This window comes from Tachypleus tridentatus, chromosome 9 (genome assembly GCF_004210375.1).
Source record: "Tachypleus tridentatus isolate NWPU-2018 chromosome 9, ASM421037v1, whole genome shotgun sequence".
Lineage (NCBI taxonomy): Eukaryota > Metazoa > Arthropoda > Merostomata > Xiphosura > Limulidae > Tachypleus > Tachypleus tridentatus.
Genome location: NC_134833.1, coordinates 95,037,673 through 95,058,142, shown reverse-complemented (window position 1 = coordinate 95,058,142; position 20,470 = coordinate 95,037,673). Strand labels below are relative to the sequence as shown.

The 20,470-nt window shown below is 32.1% G+C and overlaps 1 protein-coding gene across 4 annotated transcripts in view; it reads left to right on the top strand.

The window, feature by feature from the left end:
• LOC143225799 (serine/threonine-protein kinase tricornered-like) overlaps positions 1 to 17,627 on the top strand; it is a 65,465-nt gene extending 47,838 nt beyond the window's left edge. For all 4 annotated transcript variants that reach the window (XM_076455824.1, XM_076455826.1, XM_076455823.1 and 1 more), the window contains 3 exons: positions 12,927 to 13,149; positions 14,394 to 14,482; positions 15,395 to 17,627. In XM_076455824.1, the coding sequence (XP_076311939.1) occupies positions 12,927 to 13,149; positions 14,394 to 14,482; positions 15,395 to 15,513 (431 nt within the window). In that variant the 3' untranslated portion in view covers positions 15,514 to 17,627. The remainder of the gene's footprint in view (positions 1 to 12,926; positions 13,150 to 14,393; positions 14,483 to 15,394) is intronic.
• The last annotated feature ends 2,843 nt before the right edge of the window (positions 17,628 to 20,470 follow it).

The window sequence follows — 20,470 nt, the reverse complement described above, 5'->3', positions numbered from 1 at the left end:
GAAGTCTTTTGTATTCTTTATATGAAATATTCAATCGACATATCCTTACATTTCCTTCATGATGTTAGAAAAATTCAAGAAGTCTTAATAGAAATGAATAAACACCCTATAAACCAAGTGCTTTGAAAAGGTTATAGGAGTTTTATTAATTTCTTACATTTTCTGATATTCAGCTGGATACATTTTGCAGGTTCATCACTACTTTTTTTTTCATTTACTTTCCTTGTTTTGGCATGGATACAGGTCAATTAAAAAACGTTAAATCAATGAGCTCCCTGGTGAGATACAATAGATGTCAAGTATTTTTTTTTACAGATAGATTTTGAAAGAGCCAAATTTGCCCTTTTGTACTTAATAAGACATTGTAAGAACTTGAGATCTTTCTGAGAAGCAGAAGTGGCATCAGGACAAATGAACCATTTCTTAAGATAAACTAAAACAACAAAGATGCAAGTGTCATTGAGGTTTCATTCCTCATAGTGAGTGATATTAAACTGTATTATGGCCAAGAAATGATATGCCCTTAAGATCTGGATGTTAATAAAAACAGTCAGCCAGCCTACAGATGATTATCAAGAGCTTCTTGAACTAGCAATAAACTTTCTTGGTGGCATCACTCCATGTAAGATGTAATTTATAGAATCTGGCTGACTGGCAGTTATCTTGTAGAAAACTCAATGACACTATCCTTAACTTCCTCTATGACTTCTAATACTACATCATGGTCAGCTGCAATTTCCTAACTGGACTAGTCCATGTATTCCCAAGATTACTGGAATCAAATGGAAAATTTACACATGCTCTATTTCTATGACCATTTTGGCTTGCTATTATGCCAAAACAAACTGTCTTTACGTGATTAATTCCTATTTTTATGGCAAATTTGTTGCAGTAGAAGCTAGAAATCAGCTTTGAAACATTCAGGAATTGCTATACTCCTGCTGTAGACTGGCACATGATCTGCTTATTCCTTTTTTGTGGTATCATGAAAGAGATTTCTATCCTAGTGAACTACAAATGTTGGCTGGAACTTTTCATTTAAGTTTCTGACAGCTTCTTCTTGGAAGTGGTGTTTAGCTTTACTGATCAAGGAACAATTTATCTTTAGCTCCTGTGCATTGTGACCAAGACTGTCTGTGATCTGTGGAAATAAAGACAGTTGTTGTCCTTCTTTCATTCTGCTGCTAAATTGGGAGTAATAATATTTCTTCTTGCCTTCTTTTTAGGTTTAGAGGTTAATGTTTTTTTTAACTGCTTCCTCATCCTCATCACTGTTGGTAATCTATCCACCTTCCTCATGAAGACTACAGTAGAATGATTCCCAACAGCTGACAGTTTCATTCAAAGTCTGATGTTCTTGTTCTGCATGCCATTTTCCTCACTTGTTTTCTCAGGAAAGATTCTGTGTTTTTAGTTTACATCTTCTGGTATCTGAACATCAACCCACATGTTTGGAATACGTGGTACTTGTGAAAAGGAGAAGAGAATTCAGATGATTGAAGAGTGTCAATGACACCTCAGTATGCTACTTCGGCCTTGAATAAGTACCAGTGTTGGATATTCTTGGTGGGTTTTGTGGACATTGTGCTTAATGCTGGTGTTGGGTATAGTATTATTACAGTGCCATTGTTTGGCATTGTAATGCATCCCCTCACAGGATTCCATGGTTGGTGGGGTTGACTGAATCATTCTTGTTTTCTAATGGTTTGTTTCCTCAAAGTTCATGAGAAATAAAATTTGTAGAAAAACAATCAACAGTTAAGTGATCATATATAGACGACTCTGTTCCATTGTCACCACCAAAGTTGGTTTCTATACTTTGTTTTCAGATTATTTTATATTCTTTGACTGAGAAATGTAAGGCAAATGTCTCGTTTTATCATCCAGAAGGGATTAGAAGGGTTAACTGGCTCTTCTTCTGATTGCTTTCAATGGATCTCATAGAATAAAGTTTTTTCTGATGCTTGTTGCATGGCTATTTTACTCTCTTTTATAAAGCTTAGGAAGGATCCCAAGACTCCCTCTAATTACTGTTCACTTGTTTCGACTAGTTTTTTTTCTGTTAGGTTCTGAAAAGAATGGTTAATGCTTGACTTATTTGGCTCTTTTAATCAAATAATCTCCTCTCATCCACCCAGTATTGTTTTTATCAACATAGCTCCATCATGAACCATCTAACTTGACTTAAAATATCAATCAAGGAAGCCTTCTTCAAGAAAGAACATGTTGTTTCTGTCTTCTTTGATTTTGAGAAGGTTTATGATACTATGGGAATGTTTGGCATTTTACAGACCCTCCATTTCTATGGATTATGTAGTCATATACCCATTTGTATATGTAACATTTTAACATGACAAAGAATTACAAGTCCATGTGGGTTTGATCTATTTCCATTCCTTTATACAGGAATTTGGAGTCCTTCAGGGCTTATCTTAAGTATCATCTTTATCAGTATTAAGGCCATTGCTATCACTGAACATCTTCCTCCTTTGGCTGTAAGTGGTCTCTGTGTTGAAGATTTCTATATTTCTTGTTGGTCATTAAACATGGCATTTATTAAGCAGTATCATTAGACTGTTCTCTCTTGCTTGTTGAAGTAGACTATAGTAAACAGTTCCATTTTTTCTTTGTCCAAAATGATTTGCTTTCATTATAGCCACAGGGTTTACACAATGATCATGAACATTATGTTATTCTTTTATGGTTTCTGAGGTAGGCTTCTTGATGATTATTTTTTACCATAAGCTTACTTTCTCTTCTCACATTAAGCAGCTTTGTGTCAAGTGTATAATTGCTCTGAACATTGGCTGTACCCTCTTTTTTACCACTTGAGGAGTGGATCTTTGTTCTATGTTGAAGATCACTTGTTCCCTTGTATGTTCATTTATGGTTCTGCCAGGCTTTTTATCTTGAAGATCTTGGACATTGTTAACTATCTGTGGCTTTAGTTCTGCAGAGGGGTACTCTGCCCTTTGCCAATTCAGAGTTTGCACACAGAGTTCCATGAACTTCCTCTTCACCTTTGCCATGTGCAACTGTATTTATTTCCTCAGTGTGGATTCCTGTATGTGGTGAGGGGGATCTCCCAGAGAAAGTTTTGTACTTTCAGTTTACCTCCTTTGGGATCTAAACATCCACCCATGTGTTTGCTGTGCATGGTGACCTGTGAAGGAGAGGAGAAAATCCTATTGGTGAGGGGTTCAACCCTAACACACCACTTTAGCCTTGAATTCTTGTAGTTGGGCAGTCTTGTGTTGGTTCCCCTCAGAGTTAATTGGCTTGTTTTCTTTGGCTAGGATCAACCAAGTTCCAGTGTTGGATGTCCTCAATGGGTGTTGTGGACATTGTATTTGATGCTGGTATTTGGATATAGCACTCATAAAACCCTGGCATTACTGCAGTATCCTTGTTTGGCACTATAGTGCATTCCCTTATAGGGCTCCATGGTAAATGGGGTTGGTTGGCATTAAAATTTCTTTCTTTTTATGGATGTCCCAAATAAAAACAAAATAGTGAAAAACAGTTCATAGGTTAAGAAAGCAGATGAGTCAACATCGACTCCAATCTCTGTATTTACCAATCCTTCCAGTGACTGCTTGGGTGCACTTCCTTTGAGCCCAGCTTCTGGTATGTGCAGGCCCCTCGTCATTAGTCCTGCCTAAGATGTTGAATGATTATTTGTTCTTGACCTCAGTCACTAGACTTTACTTATACTGACGGAGACCTGCCCACTTAATCCAGGGCAGAATTTATAAAGGATGAAAGACCTCATTTCTAATAATGAAAAATGATGTGGTCATAAACTGAAAGGTTGTCCACCCAGATCTCCATGTAAATAAAAATGGTCACATTGATATAATGGAACTGTTGAGGTTTCCATTCGAGTATAGATGACATTAAGGATTGATTGATTCTTATCAACCTGTGTGTCTCTCCTTACAGGAAACATTTCAGAAACCTGCCAATGCAGTCATCTTTTGGCAGTTTTCATTGTACAGAAATGATAGGTTGTGTGATGAGTGCATGGAAGGGTGGCACTGCTTGTCAATCAGCATATGCACTCCCTGTCTTTGCCATTTGATACACTCTGGGAAGCCATAGCCATTCATGTTTTCTTTGGTTGTATCATCACTTTTGTTCTCTTTATCTGTCTCTTGAAGAGAGGTAGAGATCAAACAGACTTTGATATTCTCATTGAACAATTGCCTTCTCTTATTTTAATCCTGGAGGATTTTAATGGACATAATCCCCTCTTGAGTGGTGCTGATATTGATGGGAGGGATCATTCCATAGAGTGTATGCTTTCAGATCACAACCTTTCTTTCTTCAGTACTGGTTTCTATACCTATTTTCATAATAATCAGTCCTTTACTGCTATTAATGATGTCTCTATCTGCTCCCTTTTAATTTTATCTCATTTCTTTTGGGTTAACAATGAGCCATGGAGCAGTGATAATTTTCCTGTCATTTTGTGGTTGATGCCACCTGATGTTCATGCCTTGGTTGGAAGATGGACCAGACCAATTGGTGCTCTTTCACTATTCTCTCAAAACTTCAAATAGCTGTTCATTTTATTCCTAAAACCTTGATACATTTTCCATGGTATCCTCGTCCGTGGTGGAATCCTGCCTGCCCTATGGCATGGAAGGTTCAAGAATAGGCCTGGGTTACCTTTCCTAGAATTCCCACATTTTCAAACCACATTGCTTTTCAGTAGGCCTTTGAAAATGCTTGGCAGGTAAAATATCAAAGCTTGAATAAATCTTGAATTATATTTACAACTAGCCTCTCTTCTACCACCAGTTCCAAAGTCATATGGGACAAGATTCGGAAGGACAGCAGGCAGTATGCTTATGTCTCCCTTTCAATCTTGCTCTTCGATAGCCAGAATGTTGGTGATGCCCAGAGCATCACCAATACTCTTGGGAAAAGCTTTTCTCATATATCTAGCATTCCTTCTTTGTACCCTACCTTTTTAGCCATCAAGACTTATGCAGAGCAGTATTTCTTTTGTATCTGGCTGATTTTCTCTGTGATTGTAATTGTCCCTTTACACTGGTGAAACTCGAGTTTTTCTTTTTATCTGTTTGGCAGTACATTGGTCAGACCTGATGATATTCACTGTGAGATGCTGCTTCATCTCTCTTCTGCCTCTCTTGCTACTCTTCTGGTTGTTTGTAACCATATCTGGGAGGAGAATGTTTTTCCTTATGCTTGGCACCATCCTATTCTCCTCCCTTTTTCTAAGCCTGGGAAGGAATCTATGATTCCTTCAAACTACTGTCCAATTGCTTTGACAAGCTGTCTCTGTAAGATCTTAGAGAGGATGGTTAATGTTCATCTTGTTTGGTTCCTCAAATCAAACAACCAACTCTCACCCATCCAGTATGGGTTCCAATTACAGAGTTCCACCATGGACCACCTGATTTGACTTAAAACATCAATCAGGAAAGTCTTTCTCAAGCAACAACATCTTGTTTCTGTTATTTTTGTCCTTGAGAAGGCTTATGATACTACATGGAGATGTGGCATCCTGCAAGACCTCCACTCATATAGGTTGCATGGCCATTTTCCCATTTTTATTAAATATTTTTAGTGGACCAGTGATTTTAAGTCTGTGGTTTGGACTGTGTCTTGAGTGTCTCACTTTTCAGTGTAAAAATTAATGCCATTGGTGTAGAACTGTTCTCTACATATGCAAATGGATTCTTTGTTGACAACTTCCACTTCTCTTTTCTGTCATCGAGCATGAGGTTTATTGAATGGCAGCTACAGACTGCCCTCAATCATTTAATGAAATGGATTTATCTTCTTTCTCTACAAATGTTTCATACACTTCTGCCACCAACAGAGTATTCACCCTGATCCTGAACTGTTTCAGAGAAGTTGTGCTTCCTGTGGTCTTTCTTTGAGTCATCCTTGGACGTCAGATACTCTCAGTTGGAAGTACAATCTTCTCTTTGCTTAACATCTTTTGAGCCACTATTCTGTTCCCATTTTTATAGGTAATTCAAAATCAGGTGACTATGTTGACTCCACCATGGTTTGTTGTGTCTCTGTGGTTGCTTGTATGATTCCCTTTAGAGTTTTTGTGTTCACTGCTGAATTGCATGCCATTTCTCTTGCCTTGAATCAGGTATAAGTAAAGCAGCACACTGACTATACTATTAAAACCAGTTTTCTTAGCTCTCTATTGGCCCTGCGATCATTTAATGTAAGTTATCACTCTGTTCTTGTTGATGTTCAGAAAAGACTTATCCACTTTTCACTGTCTTTTTTTTTTCAGTCCACTTTTTCTGGATACTTGGCCATTTTGGCATCTATGGGAATGAGCTTGTTGACACTGCAGCAAAGCCCATCTGCTCTAGTGTTACAGCTTTGCCTGTTCCATTTATGGGCTATGGTCATGTGATCATGTCTTTGTATCATTTGGCAGTTATAAAAAGCTTTTCCAGATTAAATCTACTGTTGTTTTTTGGTAATTTAGTTTCTTTAAGGAAAGGAGGGAGGAAGTTGTCTTGGCTAGGCTATGCATTGGTCACATATTTGAACTCATCATTTTCTTTTATCTGGGTTTGAATCCACCAATGTGTGGCCTTTGTGACATTCACGTCATAATAGCCCACGTTTTACTGTTGTGCCATCCTTACGACTGTGAGAAGTGGTACAGTTCTAGACACATCTTTTCTATAGGTTTACCATTGGTGTTGGACAATGCCATTGACAACAGTGATATTATCCAGTTGGATTCTTTTTAACTTTCTATGGGTCATTATCCTTTTTTATTCTGTTTAGTTACACTTTGTTGTTATTTGTATAGCTTTTACCTTTTATCTTTTTACATTTTATAATATTTTTATTTTTTACACTGTTTTTTTGGTGCAGGTAGCCCGATTGCTTTATGCCAAAAACTTTAACCAAACATTTCTAGTTTGATAATAGTATAGAGCTTTGAATGAATGAGAACTTGTCTTGTTCCAGAAAATTAAAACCTTTTTTTTATTACAACCTTTGATCTTTCACAAACTGTCTTCTTAAAATTTTATGATAGTAAAAAACAACAACAAAGAAACAGCACTTTTATATTTGAAGATAATTTGTTTTGTGTTAGTTGAGTTTTTCCTAAGCCAATCAACCAAAGTATAATTTTGATTCATGTTACAAGTATCCTTATACAATAATGTGCCAATATATTGTCAACTGAAATGATGCAGAAGAATCTGTTTAAGTGCTTATATCTTCTCACAGAAATTCTAGAAACTACTGCCATCAGTATATTTCAGAAGTTAAAAATGACAGCATAGGTTATTTATGTATGAAATGTCACAGAACATTCTGAATAATGTGGAGTACTCTAGCATATTTCAGAATATATTACAATATTCCATAACATTTCAAAATAATATACATTATTCTGGAACATTCTAGAATATTCAGAATTTACAGATAATGCAAACTATAAGGTAAAATTTCAACTACTCTGAGCAAACTGTAAATGTTATTCAGTATGGTTAACATTTAATGTGAATTATGTACTTATATTATGGAATAAAATAAGTGGTGAGAGTGTTGTAAATCAAAACCTTTAAAATAAGGACCACTCTATTACAGAGCCTTGTTACAATAATATTGATGAGGCCTTTTGGGTGTTATCATCTGATAAATGAGTGTTATTTAAGAATGTTGGTAGTGAAGTTTCAGTTTAATATAATTTTGTAGAGTATTGTTATGACAGTATCATTGATATGATCTCTTAAGAGATATTTGATAGAAAAGCTTCAAATAAATGTAACCTTGTGGATTCTTATTACATTAAATTTGTTGTAGTATCTGAATTTTATAACATAAAAATATGTTGATAGACAAAGTTTAACTTAATTTAATATTATTGAGTCTTGTTGAAATATATCTGATATTACTTCTGAGTGTTGTCAAGTAAAATTCTGGTAGTGTTATGCACGTTGGAGTGGAAACATGTTTAATGAAGATAAACAGCCAAGATCCAGTAAAAATTCTTTATTTCTTCAAATTTTCAACTTAACAGCACTATCAAAAGATACACACTATTGAACACAAGCTCAATTTTAACAGAACAATCAACAACATAATTCAAAATAATAACTGGTTTGTTAAATACTGTCTGACACCTAACCAAATTATCAACACTGAAAAGGTAACATTGATTAATGTATAAGATGAATACAAACAGGGTGAAGAAAATATTCATTTAAAAGCAAAACACAAAAAAGGTGAGTCATGTAAGCATTCACAACTAATAAGTATGTTGAAATAAACCATAAATACAGTTATAACCAAATGGATGCACTATTTAGAAATGAAATATAGTAAAATATTAAACTGTCCATATATGCCTAAAGGTGTCCACTATCTGAAATTGGAACCCTATATCTTTATTAGCTGAAGGTTCCTCAGAGAAAGGACTCATTTTACCTTTTTCTCTGGAAACCATGGCACTCTTTATTCTATATTGATGCTAAAAGAGTGATTGGATGTAGAAAGTCTGTTCTCATTGATAAATTGTGCTGCAAATACTGTTCCATCAACCTCATCAATCATTGTAGCATATAATGAAATGCTCTACTTTTGGATCTCTTAGTTTTACCAGTATATTTTTTGTTGCAAATAACACAAGAGATCCTGTAAAGTACATCTTACTCCATACATTTCTTCAAAATTCCTGTGACATCTGATAAAGTTATTTTTCTGGCAGTGATTGAGGGATTTAATTCTGAGCACACTAAGTGCAAGTTCAGCACACTTTCAGACTTTTCTATCACATATACAGGCAAACCATATTCCCTTACAGTATTCTTAGTGGTATTATTAACCTTAGGTCTAATAAAAAGGTAATATAGTTGCAACATTTTTTCCTTGTTCCTTTATCTTTATTTGTTGTGAATGGAAAAAAAAATAGTATTAACCAATTTTTTGCGATAACTTTTTGACTTAAAAATCTGCTAGAAATCTACTTTCTTGTCTGTTAAAAATATGTGAGTCATGAAGAGAGCTATCGTTTTTAGCCAGTTAACAAGACTGATGAGAGAGATAATGTAGAAGCAGTGGTCTTATTTATGTAAAAATGGCTGGTGTGGGTTTAGAAAATGTTTTATGTAGAGTTGTTTGCTCCTCTACATAAAAAATTTTCTCAACCCATACCAGCAGTTTTTACATGTATATTTTTTCTCTACAAGTGGGTTTTCTCATTATCACAAACAGTGGTCTTACTGAATTGTTTTTTCATGTAGATAATTCTTAAGCCGTATCAGATGATATGTAAATAACATATCATCTGATACGGCTTTAGAATTGTCTAGAAATTGTACATGCTATCCAGCTAGAGAATATTAGAAAATGAAATTAATACTCTTGTGTATTTGATTTATGAAATGATGAAAGTAAATTAAGCTGTAAATTAAGATGTCATTCCAAATCCCATAAATATGACTAATAAAATACAGCTAGAGGGCAGGATGCTATTCACCACTAACTACCTGATCATGGTTGCCTTAATCTCAATGGTACTCATGAAAATTACTGCAAAAGTTATAGCTGATCTAGTAACAATAGGTATTTCTTGCATCTGACATTAAATTTGTTCTCCAAGCCTGCAAAAATAATTACATAAAGCATGTTACAGAAGTCCATGCACATTATGTGGGGAGACTTCTTAGAGAACCATAATGAAAAATATAATCAAAATTCTCTCATGTATACGGGTATTAAGTAATTACATAAAAATAAAAAAGGATGCTGTTTGTGGTGATTTTGTCAATGGATGAGCTCAATTTATAAAGAAAGCGTAGGTGCTAATTAGTTGGTATGAAACAAATACAACAGAGAATTAAACATTTTGAGATATTATTGGAATTATAGTCAAAAATATTGTTAACAGTGAAAGTACCCAACTGATGAAACAGTGCATTTTATTCTTTATAAATACAAAAGTAAGGAAAGTATCTAATTATCTATACTGATTGCTGGGCTGATTTTTAGTGTCCGTGTAAGTATGTAGCTTTCTTTGATTGGAAATTAGTTGTGGTGTTTTTTTTGTTACAACAACTTATTTGATGTTGTATTTGAACATTATCATTAAAGCAAGGTTAATGGTTGTTTAGTGTTCATAGCAAGATAGTTGAAAGTTAGTTGTTTTAAAGGTAATAGTTGTGACAAGTTTGGTTATGTAACTAAGTAGGAATCATGCATTATATTTGCAATTACGTTATTTTCTAGGCTTTATTAATATTGTTGACATAACATTACTCAAATCTTCAGTATTTTATTCATTAGCTTAACTAAATATTGTTAAATCAGCACCATTCATAGACTTTAAAGAAAGTTCCAAACCTCATTGATCAACATATAAATATGAGCTTAAGTAAGTGAATCAAGTCAAATTTAGTCAGAAAAAAAAAAGATAGAAAATGTGAAGTTTGCCAGTATGTGAATAATTAGCTTTAACAGTGATTATTTTAAAGTAAGTTTCACAGTTTAATAGAGCTAACAAGAAACATTTGTCTTGTCAAAATGTATACTAAAGTAATTGAACTTTGAAAGAAGACAGTTATTTAAAGTTTGAGATATAACTGTGGTGACTTTTGTGGTAGCATAAGTGAATTATTAACTGATACTGTTAAAATAAAAATGGGAGAAAATAATTTGTATTAACAATTGGATTATAAAGTAATTGAATCAGCCTAGGTGGAATTTTGATAATTTAGAGTTTATGATACAACTGTACTATCCATAATGTAAAGAATTTTTGTACATATGTTTAATTTGTTTCGAATATATTATTTTAAAACAAATATAGTGTGTGCTGTTTCTTTATTGTTAAGTTATCACTGACATGTCACAGATACCTACTGCAGAAGAATCCTCAACCCACATATACATAAAGCCCTGACAGAATGTTTAAAATACATTTTCTCTGTGTTTTTTCCAGTAGAACATATATGCCAAAAGTACCTCATTTGTTCACAAAATGGTTGTTGAACTTGTAACAACAGCAGCAACATATATTATGTCATCTGTTGATGGTATACTAAGTTATTAAAGAATAAATTTAAACAAAAAATATTCTGTGATTGTGGTGTTTCTGTAAGTATACCTCTAAAGATAGTTTTTATGTATTATTTCAAATGAGAATCATGTTTTTAATCTGTAAAATTTTAATTATATCCACATGTTCTAAATAATAAAGATAACCTGGACATGTGGTTCATAGCAAAACAGTCATAATATTATTGAAGTAACCTATGTTTACAAAAAGTTATATTTTTTTCTGACCTTATCACCTCTGCCACTGAAGGTGACAGAACTTATTTTTTGACTTCTATATGTATGTATGTATGTATGTATGTGTGTGTGTGTGTGTGCATGTTTGAATATATGCTTGTCAATGAAATTTCTTGAAACTGGTGAATGATTTTGGACAAACGTTGGTATACATTTAGACTGTGTCTCAACTTAAAAGTGGTTAGTTTTTGAAGGGCAAGGTCACAAAAATACCAAAACTCTTATCTATTCACATGGGAACTGATTTTTCACAATATTTTTGCTCTGTAGCTCAGTAAAAAATTATCAGATCTTGATGAAACTTGGTGGACAAATGTAGAAAATTATTTCTAATTGTTTGGCCTAGAATTAACTGCATTTGTTGATAACAATGGTGTATAGACACATTTTGGTATTTGTTTTGGTTCAATTATGATTAACAGTTATGTGTAAAATATACACACTTTACTGAGTGCCCTGTAATTATTGTACTTTTGTGTGTGAATAATAATTTATAATAAATATTTACAATGAAATATTTATGAAATTTTAGTAAATTATATAGTTAAAAACTGTTAAACTTGTATCTTACGATCAAAGGGTTTACATCAGAAGTAAGTATTCTAGTTAATACTATTTATGCAACATTTAAGTAACTGAGAAACTATGATATTTTTGCACAGTAATGAAGAATATCACTGTTTGGTAGACAAACCTCATAAACTTGAAAATAAAATGCTTGATGTACATCAAATCATAAAATTTCTAATTTTTATGTGTAACTCAAGGTTACTTCAGTTACACCATACCTAATTTAACATTTTTAACTAGCACCTGCTTGTTTGTTAGAACATATGAGTGACATCATTAATATAATTTTCCATGCTATGTGTTGTTCAGGATTATTAATTGAGAGATTTTATTACTATTTTTGTTTTTATATTTCTGTTTCATTAGTAGTAACTATATTTCCATAATTTGATGCAAATGATGAGTTAATTGTAGATGTGGGATGTTATGGGCTTAAGTACCTGCATATGCTCTTCAATTGTTTTATTTATTTTTCTTCCAGTATTTATGAATAAATGCCAAATCTGTTATTTGATGTATCAATACAGCTGTATTAGTTGTAATTCTGCCTTCTGTAGATACTTCTCTTACATAGACACATTTTGCTTTTTCCACAATGTAGTTTGCATTGTTATCCTATTTGTATGTCACTGATGTGAGATTGAATTTAGCTTTGGTGTATGTGGTGTTAAACTTTGTACTAATTTTAATGGAATAGAATATATGTAGCCTTTTTTTTACAATGTTTTTTATTAGGCCTACATTTATTATCAGAATGAACCAATCTGAGATACTGGCATACCAAGCATTAATTGGTGTTAAATGAAAATTAACTTCAAGATTAAGATTTGCTTGGTTGCAAACTGTTATTTACTTTTAAAATTTTTCATATCAAAACATTTTCTTTTACATCCTCCAATTCTGCATTTTAGGTCACAAGTTGGTAATAATTCTAAAAAATCAAAATGTTTTATTTAATAAACTCTATGATGTTATACCTTGAACTAATACATAGAAAACTAAATTTCATATTTCTCCCTCTGTATTATTGTGTTGTTTAGGTTATCCACCATTTTGTTCTGATACCCCACAAGAAACATATAGGAAAGTAATAAACTGGAAAGAAACTTTAATGTTTCCACCAGAAGTACCAATCTCCAATGAGCCAAAAGATCTGATCCAAAGGTTTTGTTATGAAGTGGAAAGAAGAATGGGTAGTAGAGGAGAGCTAGAGGAAGTGAAGGAACATCCTTTTTTCAAGGGTGTAGATTGGGAACACATAAGGTAATGACATATTATTGTGTGGTGAATAAAACAGGTGGGTTTAGTGTTACAGCTCTGTTCATATTCTTACAAACTGTGCTGTTGTCATATTTGTAAATATGTAATTTATCTGTTAACATGAGAACTAATTTACTTACACTTGTATATATTATAAGTTGATGTTTCTTGATTTGATTACTGTCATTGAATACTTCTTAAGTTGTGTATTTAGATTATTTAACTCTAGAACTACTGTTGGGGTTCATATAGACTCTAATTACTTTGTAAATACATTTTTCTAGGCTCTTTATGCACCAAATTGCTTCTGGGTCCATGTCTTTTGGTTAGAAGGTCCCTAATAATATTTGAAGAATGCATGCAGTTATAAATCCAATAATTGCTTCTTAGATCTTCTGTATATTTTATGTAGAAAACAAGCAATTTCACCTAACTTTCCATTGCTATATTGTGAGTGAATGTTGCAACAGGTAGCTACATAAACTATCTCAATATCATGTTCCGTATAGCCCTCAGTGATGAGAATGGTATATAAACAAGGTATATTGTGGGATTGAAGTATTTGATATCACTCATCCTTATTTGATTTATGATCATGATAAGCCTATATCATAAGAATAAACTCTTTTTATGTATGTCATATTCATTTAACTTATTTATGTGCATGTATTTTGTTATATTAACAAGACTTGGTTACATTTGTTTTTGATAACTTCAGCTATTCTCATATAGAGAAAGGGGAAAAAAATCATGACACAGTTGTTTACACAATTTAAATTTTATCTAATGAGAGAGAAGAAAAAGAGATATTTCAGTTTCACTTATCTAAATCAGTGATTTTGAAACTCTTATATCTGTATGAAACACCCCCAATATGTTAAATAACATGAACATTTTGGAAAATAAGTGAGTATGCTAAATCAGTGTTCCAACTGGAATAGCCAAATATTCATTTTAAATGTAGTTTTCTCTGATATATAATACATACTGTTAGGAAACAGAACTGCACACATTACTAAAGTACTTCATTTTATTATCTTCTTTCTAAGCACCATAGTACTGTTGTCTATGAGAAAGAAGAAATTGATAACTTTTGAAACTCAGTATTAATCCTTAAAAATTGAAGTCTGGTACTGTATTTGTGGACAAGAGTCTTAGCCATGAGGAACTTCATACCGCATTTTTTAGAAGTTTTGTAATACTTAAAAATACAGTCACGTCTTTGTATCTTTTATATCTTTTAACAGAGAGCGACCAGCAGCTATACTTGTAGAAATCAAGAGCATTGATGATACTTCTAATTTTGATGAGTTTCCTGATGTAGACTTACAAATACGTGAGTTGTATTATCTTTATCTTGTTCTAAATGTTTAAGCCACTGAAAACCTAGCTATGTATATTTATTAGGATGGTATTACTCCCATAAATTTCATAGAAAAGAGTGAGTTTCCAGAGTACAAACAAAGTCATAAATAGAGAGAAAATAATATTGTAAAAGAGACTTACTCATAGTGCAAGAAATATAGTGAATTATACATGTAACCTTCAAATATATGTATGTGTGTGTGTGTATGTATGTAAATATGTGCATAATTAGAAGTGGAATTATTTTATTGTAGAACAGTTTAACTACAGATCTATAGGTAGACAGAAGTGAGTGCAACCTGTGTGTATATGTATCTATATTACTGAATTTATGTGCATGTTGTATATGTATAGATATTTGTTAGTATGAACCTCACTGTTCTCCAATAGAATAATCAATCCCACATCCAGTAATATTCTAGTAGATACATATAAACATTACAGTTCAATAATTTAAGAGTGTAAGTATCACATCAAATTTTCAATAAACAAAAGGTTTTACATCTAAGCAAGTCCTTGCTACACATGGAGATTCACATAAAATGCTGTATTGTTGTACTTGCTGTGGGGTTTTGAATCAGTATTACTACTATATGCAGTTTTATTTTGTTGACAGTAGACATTGTTCTAATTTAGCTGTTTTTAGAAGTCTTTAATAAATTATGTGTATTAATATAAAGTGCAATTTTAATTTATTTATTACAAGACAGTAGTTTTCGAAGGTTCTTTTGGTTTATAAGTAAATGATAAATGGTAATAACATTACCTATGATGCTGTATTTGAAAACATTAAAAATATTAAGAGGAATAAATTATTTGAAATATAAATAATTGTATTCTGTTGTTTTTATTATGTAAAACCTGTTTATTTTTTTCCAAACAGCATCAGCACCAAGTTTCATGGAAGATCCACAGAACGGAAAAGACTGGGTTTTTGCTAACTATAGTTTCAGAAGGTTTGAGGGACTTACTCAGCGTTACAGGAATATAAAGAAAAGCTAGTGTAGCTAGCCTCAACATTGAGTCATGGAGGAATGGTTAATGAAGTAATTTTCACATGACTATTACTGATGTGCAAACATAGTTTGGTCATTATTACTGTTAGTAAGTCAAAGTGTTGTAAAATTAAAACATGTATATTATCTGTCATCACTTTCATAACCTTATGGGTTAATTCACAGAGTACAATTTTTTTTTTTCATTTCCTGGCAAGCTAATAAGAATTATGATAAACCTAAAATTATTTCTTTTAGAAATTTTGACAACACAAAGAGATTAACATAGTATTATTTTATTATTTCTGTCACTCAGTCATCACTGCTTAACTTTATTAAGAAAAAAAAGACATTCAATTTACTCTAATTAAATACCTATTTTTGTTGTAGTTAGTTGCTTGGCTTTTGTGGATATCCAGTCACATAAGTTAGCATCAAATTGCTGGTGTTAATATTATTGTAATAAAACAATTAATCAAGTTGACTTAAGGTAGATAAACGTCATGACAGCTCTCTTCTTACTAATATTTTTATGTATAAATCGTATATTTTAGTCATACATGTAAATGTATTTGAGTTGTGTGGATACATATAATTGTTTGGATCTCCTAGCTAAGTCAGAAACTAAGCTCTGTGATTGACTAGATAATAATTGTAAATTTAGTCATTTCTGAATACAAATTTTATCACATCAGCATTTTCATGGTAGAAGTATTAATTATTTACTTAATTATGCATCACTATTGATTTTCAGCAACAATTTCTTGCTGTAATGATTGTTTAGTTTATTTGTTTCATTACTGATCAGACTTTAGCTTTCTGTTAGAGATATGAATTAGTGTGTTGTTTTAATCTTTATTACTTCATATTTAATCATGATTAAATATGAAATAAAATTTTCAGGGTAGTTACATGACAATTAATAACAATACCTATGTGTCAAAGTAACACTAATATTGTGGCTTCTCAATTTTATTTGGAAAGAAATTAACAGTACATGAAATGATATAGTAGCAGATACTTTTGATGAATTCTAGAATATAAAATATTCAAATGTTTTGATCATAAACTACTCATTATTTTCTCACACATTTGAAAACACAGGAACAAATGCATTAAGTTATTTATTTGTTAGTCTAACAAACAAAATTTTGTTTGAGAAGTAATTTTTAAAACCTCATTGTTGATAAATTAGGTATATATCAAACTTCAATCTTTTTATTGCATTTATAATCCCATTGTTGATAAATTAGGAATAAATGGGTTTTATGGAAAAGATTAAAACGTTTTTTTTCAGAATTTCAATGATAAAAGGTTCTTTCTTTATATACTTGTTTTTGCCTTTGTTATTTACAATTAAAACTTGAGTGTTACTTCCATTGGTTTCTATTTATCATGAAGATTTGTGTATTACCAGTAACGTATTACCAGCATTTTGCCTCTAATGGTAACAAAAATGAATATCGTTGTTCACATTCATGATAAATCTTTAATAATGTGTAGAATGATTTCATTTGTTTTTCTATAAATTTTATAATATACTCTAGAACAAGTATCTATATTTTAAAGGGAAACCACTCCTTCAATACCTTTATGCAACAATTTTGTCAGTGCTATCAACCACACACATATACTCTAAATCCCTGTCTTGTAGTATTGTGAATAAAATAGCTAATTTTCCTTACAGAAAATGGTGCTATGTATTTCCATAGCTTAGTCTTGTAATAAAGTAAAATGCATTACAATATTTAATCATAAAAGATAGAATTTTTACTGATAGAAAAATATTTATGACAGTATGAGTATCTAATAGATAGTCAGTATGCACTTATATTAGGTGCCAGTAGTTTGTTAAAAACTAATACAATTAACTGGCAAACAAAATATAAAAACATGTTGAAAATTATTTTACTACATTAGTCTCATCTTAACAGTGATCTAATACAGGATAGCAGTTAACCTGTTTAAGACATACACACATCAGTCATAAATATCAAACCATGAAATGTTTGCAAGAAAAGACTAACCACATTCCAAAAAAAAAAAAGGTGTATTCAAACTCAACATTTTGCCTTGTACCTTTTTCAAGGGTTTAAATAATACTATTAAGAATTCATCAAATGGGAAATACAAATAAATCTGTTTGACCCTATGTAGATGCCCTTGCACTCAGAGTACTGGTATTTAAAAAAATGACATTTGATATGTGCATTATATCAGCCTTGTCCATAAAGTATGATAGTTTCTCATCCTTGTGTTGGTTTGAATGAAGTTCTTAGTATGGCTTGTAGGAAGACCTCTTGAATTAGTTCTAGTACTCATTGTCTGATTTTCAGTACTTATGTATCTTTGAAAAGAAAGGTTATATAAGTTGTTTTCTCAGGCCTCAATAGGGTTGTTAAAGTACGTAAAGATATTATTCCTCTACTTTATTCATTACTAGAGCAAGTTTGAAGTACCTGTATATTTACAGAATAGCTCACTATATCCGTAGCAATGTTTACTCACATGTCAGAGAACTGTGGCAATGTCAAATGCTTTTGTGGAACGTTTGGAGCTATTTACTTAGAGAGAATCTTGCTAGCATTAAAATAGTATATAAAGTACGTCAAAGTGTTGACTTTCTGATACAAAATTTTTCATGTTTTCTTTTACCAAGGGGTATCATAAACAATATAAATGTTGTTACCTTGGTGCTAAGTATAAGGTTTTTTAGGAGTCAACTTTTACAGAATTGAATAGTTCTTTCAGTCTTTGTCTCAAATGATAAGTTTAATTTTTTAACCAGTAAAAATGAATTGATAGTTTTTGATTGCACAGAACTTTAGCTTAATAAATAGCCTATTGACTGTTTCCATTCATTGTGGGGCTGTCTCATGATAGATGCTAAGCATGATCTGCAATATTTTTTTCTGACCAATATCTTCAAGATATTCAAATTCTTCTGTTGTATTATGCTGATAATTGCATATGAGAGATTTTTTTCTGGTAACTTCATAAAACATTAAGCATGGACTGTATTTATCATGGTGTGTCATTGTTTCACATTTAAGTTTTAAAGCATCAGATAATATGTCATTTAGAACAGGCTAAATGTTGGTGTGTTGCAAGATTCTTTACAGTGTTTTCTTACTAGATAATGTGATAATTTTGCTGAGGAGTTTGCACATTTTATTATTTCTACAGCAAATAAATAGCTAACATTTTCTAAGTTTGATACCTTCTGTATTGGCATTCAGTTGTAACCTAATAATCTCAACTGTAGTATCAAGTAAATATTTCTACAGTGTTGGCTGTCTTTGCTTTTAAATATTTTGTTTTGCTTTTTATTTAACTTTAGTTTTCTTCTGGATGGCCCTATTCTTTCCAATAGTACTTTAGTGGGGGAAGGACCAAGAATATGGTGCTCCTTTACTCTTACTGGTAGATAACTTGGATCTTCTGAAAGCATAAAATATTCAAATGATCAACACTGTTTAGCTCACAAGTAAAATCACTATTCTAAGACTGATCAACAGTCTCAAAGGAACTCTACATTTTTCAGCATCATTTCATGTCATCCTCAGAAGTGTGAAAAACAAATACTATGCAACTTTATAAAATCAAAAAACCATTAGTCATGTGAAAATTTAGTTTACTTGAAAAAAGTTCATGCCATCTACATGTTTCCTGATTATTCCATTTCTTCACCCTCATTTAAGATATGATTATAGTGTTTTACTATTTTTTATAATTTTCCCAATATTTCTAGCAGTCATATTATTTGGTTGGGTCAAAAGCAGCAGTTTTTTTTCACAGGATAACATAAGATAATGTTTTGGGACAACAAGGGACCTGTTGATCCATATTGGATCAATATTGTCATTTTCCTTTGCAGTCTTAAACACCTCAATCAGATCTCCTGTTACACTTCTCTTTTAAGAGAGAACAATGTCAGAGATCTTAACCTCTGCTTGTATGACAAGCATCCCAGGCACCATTCTAGTAACTCTCCTATTAACCCTTTTCTACATATCAATGTCTTTTTTAAGATAAGAAATGCAAGACCAAACACAATATTCCAAGTATGGCCTAACCAGTGATCTACACAATGAAATAATAACCTCTTTTGACTGGTATTCAGTATTTTTGTAGATACAACTTAATATCCTATTTGGCCTATCACTAACATCGAAGCACACTGCTTCAATGGCTCAAGAGACTTATCTACTATTACACCAAGATCCCTTTCTTTCATGGTGTTATTAAGGTTATTTTCATACAAATTATACTTATAATTCATATTATTATAACACACATGCATTATCATGCATTTATTGTAATTAAAACTCATCTGCCAGTTATTTGCCCAATTAAATGATCTAAATCCTTTTGTAACTCAGCAACATCCTCTTCACAGCTAACAACAACCAATACCTTAATATTGTCAGCAGATTTAAGCAATTCATTCACTATTCCTTCTTCTATGTTGTTAATGGAAATAAAAATCAGCAAAGGTCCTAAGACTTTGCCATGAAGTACCCCACTTGTGACATTAATCCAATTTGGCTGAACTCCCAAAATAACAACCCACTGCTTTTTTCCATCCATCCTCTCTTTTCTACAATTTGCTAACTTATCTCCCACACCTAAAGAGATAATTTTTCACAAATCTTTTTATGTGGCACCTTGCTAAATGCTTTCTGAAAATTCAGATACACAAAATCTACACCCTTACCTCATCTATATAAGCAGTAACCTTTTCAAAGAAAGTCAAACAATTTGTAAGGTTTCCTTTACTGAAACCATGTTGATTATCCAATAAAATCCTAAACTTTATCAAATGACTTTGTAAAGTATCTTTTGCCACACTTTCCAAGTTTTTTCCCACAGCTGACGTAAGTCTAAAGGCCTATAATTTTTGGGACAATTTTTATTACCTTCTTTTGAAAAGAGGTGTGATATTAGTTAACTTCCAATACTCT